This window comes from Pundamilia nyererei, unplaced genomic scaffold (assembly GCF_000239375.1).
Source record: "Pundamilia nyererei isolate P.nyererei 1_Seehausen unplaced genomic scaffold, PunNye1.0 scaffold00159, whole genome shotgun sequence".
In the NCBI taxonomy this organism is placed as follows: Eukaryota; Metazoa; Chordata; class Actinopteri; order Cichliformes; family Cichlidae; genus Pundamilia; species Pundamilia nyererei.
Genome location: NW_005187560.1, coordinates 379,414 through 383,259, shown reverse-complemented (window position 1 = coordinate 383,259; position 3,846 = coordinate 379,414). Strand labels below are relative to the sequence as shown.

The 3,846-nt window shown below is 48.9% G+C and overlaps 1 protein-coding gene across 1 annotated transcript; it reads right to left on the bottom strand.

The window, feature by feature from the left end:
* Positions 1 to 1,741: 1,741 nt before the first annotated feature.
* Positions 1,742 to 3,555, bottom strand: sox4a (SRY-box transcription factor 4a). Its single transcript, XM_005745464.1, has one exon. It carries the CDS (start codon positions 3,123 to 3,125, stop codon positions 2,016 to 2,018), a length of 1,110 nt encoding a protein of 369 aa, XP_005745521.1. The 5' UTR covers positions 3,126 to 3,555; the 3' UTR covers positions 1,742 to 2,015.
* Positions 3,556 to 3,846: the final 291 nt, after the last annotated feature.

The window sequence follows — 3,846 nt, the reverse complement described above, 5'->3', positions numbered from 1 at the left end:
ACATCAGATATTGGCATGATTGGACAAAACATGATCATACACAGCATATTGCACAAATGAAAGAAAAAAAAAGGACGCTAGAAAAAAAAAATCTTTAAAAGAAAATTAAGAAAAGAAAAAATAAAAAAAGAAAGGAAAGAAACTCCTGGACCACAATCATCTTCAACATGTCCAAAGATGGCTGTCCTAGTGCCTGTCAATCATCATCATCATACATAAAAAAAAACACACACAATCTTTGCTTATAGTACAGTCAGTTTACATAAATATTTCGTTATTATTCTTTAAAAATCTTAAACACAACAGCTATAGCTACATATACCTGAATCTGAAATACAAATGCTATTTGCCATGCCATAATATAGGAAAACAATTAGCCTGCTATACTTAGCCAACAGGTACAGAAAGGTTAAATACTATTTTTTTTTCAATGCAATTTGCGCAATAACAGATGAAGCACTTCATACATCTCCCCTCCCTCCAAAAAAGTCTAGGCAAAAAGTGGAATGAGTGTGAAATTCCATCCAGTGGTTCAAATAAAACTTATCTCCATAATTTAAAAAAAAAAAAAAAAGCACACAGAGGTATTAGCTCTATCCAAACAGTGACTCTCTGGGATCTTTCGTGCCTAAACTTTCTTTTAGGTCTGTGTTGTACTGGAAACACAGTCACCACTCAGGCTGGGAGCCTCAGTGGCGCTTTGTTTACTTCGCTGGTGAAGCTGGAGTCACTGTGCCATTAAGAAGCATGTGGGTAAATACTGTAAACACTGTGAGGTCAGATTGTGCCAAACAAACCCCCCACCCCTCCCTCTCTCTGCACGACTAAAACACCAATGTAGATCCAAACAACAATGTTGTAGGCTACCCACTCGCCGGAAGAAGAAAAAAAAAACGTCCCCCTCCTTTTTTTCTCTATAGATTTTGTACAAAAATACAAGTAGAAAATCATGACACACTCAAATCTCCATAAAAGTGAGAGAAGTCGGACATTTTTTTGTTGTTTTGTTTTAAATAAGATACACTTCTAGCCCTTCCGCGCTGGATACAGACAGGTGTTATGTGCACAAACACAAACGAGACCTGTACGAGAACAATACTTCTATGTATAAAAAAGTTTGGCCGGTATAAATACATCGATATAAAAAAAACCGTCATCTGACACAGAGAAACTACAAAGTTGAAGCACTAGGCAGAAAGAATGCGCGTCAGGGGGAGAGGAAAAAGCATTGGTCCTGAATTGTGCACTGAGTGTTTTAAAAAGTGTTCAGAAAAGGGGCTTCTGAAGTTTGGAGTCAGTCTATGTTTAAAGTCCTGCCGTTGAAAGAGAAGCTGGTGATCGTGAATTGAGTCCTATGGTCACACAAATTGCGTAATTACGCAGCAATGAACTTTTTTTCTTCCTTTTTACGCATTTAAAACAACAACAAAATCCTCCTCAACGTGGAGGGCATGCTTGCTGATATTAAAAACATTTCTAGTTCGGAAAAAAAAACTACACCTGAATAGCAACTCGATGGTCAATGTGAATTGGCTATCTTTAAACAAACAAATAAAAAACCCCAACACGACGAGCTCTCCAGTAAGTGTCCCGACCTCAAAAATAACATTAATGTTTAAATGTTCAGTCTCAGTCTTCATCCTGTGCGGATTGGGTTGAACAGTCGAGCTCGAGTCTGTATCACTGGTCTCTGCTTACATTCACTCCTCCTCTGAGTCCAAATGCAAACTAAGCACCCCCCCCCCTCCTCCCCACAGGTCTGCGCGTTCCCGTCAAGCGCACGGAGCGCAGTTCCAACAAGTCTGTGAGCAGCGCGTGCCTGGGCTTCAACGCGCACACAGGCCTACCCTTTTCTTTCCCGTTTTCACTCTCCCTCATTTAGTGAAAGAACAGCGGGAATCTTCTGGTGTGGACGCACACGCCTGTCTGAGGTGTCGGGTGGGGTGGGTTTGAACAGTTCAAAACGTTGCTGGGCGGGTGGTGGTGGGGCGGGCGTCGCGCTTCTCTCCCACCTTTCAGTAGGTGAACACCAAATTGGAGATGGTCGACTCCAGCCAGTCTCCTGAGATCATCTCGCTGACCTCTGGGGTGCAGTAGTCGGAGAAGTCGAAGTGGGAGCCCGCCCCGCACTCCCCGAAGCTCCAGTCCAAGTCCCGGTCCAGCTCCGCGTCGGAGAAGCCCATGCCGCCCAGAGACATGCTCTCAAAGCCGGGGCTCGGGTTCAGGTCGAGCCGCTCGTCTTCGAACTCTTCATCCGATGACGAGACGGAGGAGGAGGAGTGAGAGGCCGACGGTGTTGGAGAAGAAGGGCGGGTGTACCTGAGGCGCGCGGTGTGCGAGGTCTCGCTGGCCGCCGGGCTCTGCTCTTCGTACAGGCTGAGCGGGTCGCTGGACTCCGCCGAGCTGCTCAAGGCGGGACTGGCCGGGACTCCCACGGACGGAGGCCCGCTCTCCAGGCTGCCAGCCCCTCCGAACATGTGCGCGCGCCGAGCCTCTCCGCTGCGCTTCTCCGGGATCTGCCTGGCCCCGGACACTGACCTGGATTTGAAGAGCGACTGGTGGTCACCGGGAGAGGCGTAGTCCTGCGCCGCCGCGCTCCTCACGCCCCCCTGCTTGTGCGTCCTGCTCACTCCTTTGGACGCGGGGCTTCTCTTGACCCCGGACTTGGCGCCGCGCTCCCCGCTCTTCTCCCCGCGGTCCGCCTGCTTACTCGCCCCGCTCCCTGACTTCACTTTCTTCCTGGGCCGGTACTTGTAGTCTGGATAGTCGGCCATGTGTTTGAGCCTGAGCCGCTCCGCCTCACGGATGAACGGGATCTTGTCCGTGTCTTTCAGCAGCTTCCAGCGTTTCCCGAGCCGCTTGGAGATCTCCGCGTTGTGCATGTCCGGCGACTGCTCCATGATCTTCCTCCTTTCGATCTGGGACCACACCATGAACGCATTCATGGGTCTCTTGATGTGTCCCGTCGGAGTTTTGCACCACGCCAAGTCGCTCCGCTCCCGGGAGGAGGGGGACCCCGGGGTAGGAGACGCATCCATCTCCAGGTCCATCTCTCCCGTGTCCGTGGAGTCCCCGCCGGGGGAATGAGCGTGGGCGCTCTCTGTCTGGCTTATGTGCTGCACCATCTCTCTCCAAAGTGTCTGAAAACACCGCTCAGTGCTTTCACAAAGTTTTTCAAAAACGTATTCCTCACTTCTTGTTGGAGTCGGAGCACTGCTGTGAGCAGGTCTCTAAACAAAAAAAGTCCATCCAAGTCTGTCTCTCTCTTTTCAGTTCAGCACGCTTTGGAGACGCTCGGGTTTCTTAACTTTTCTTCTTCTGCGCTTCTCAGCGACAGTTTTTTTTTAACTAATAATCCGGAAACTAATTTTCAACTGCCTGTGCGGCTGAACACTCGCAGAGCAAGGCTGAAAGCGCGCCGCTGTGGGCCGCAGCAGTGCGAGTCCCTTACGTGAACCTGGCTGTGAGCAGCGCAGCTCTTCCGTGCGGCTGAGAGACCATGTGGCTGAATGGAGCTGCTGCGCTTTCTCATAGTCTCCCTGTTTCCCTGCGAGCTCCCTGATATTACTGTAAACACAACAACGAGAACCTCGCCCTTTTATAGCTTTATCGCGAGACGTGAGCGCCAATCAGCACCTGTCGCCATCCCGATTTTTGAGTCGGACCACTCCCACCTCCTCTTGCCATTGGCTGAATAAAAAAGAAAAAAAAACTGGTAATAATAATAATAATAATAATGTGCAATGAGGATCCGTGTGCCTGACCTCATTCCTGTCAGACTCCACTGAAGGAAGGCAAACTTGTGGTGTGTGTGTGTCCATATATATATATATATATATATATATA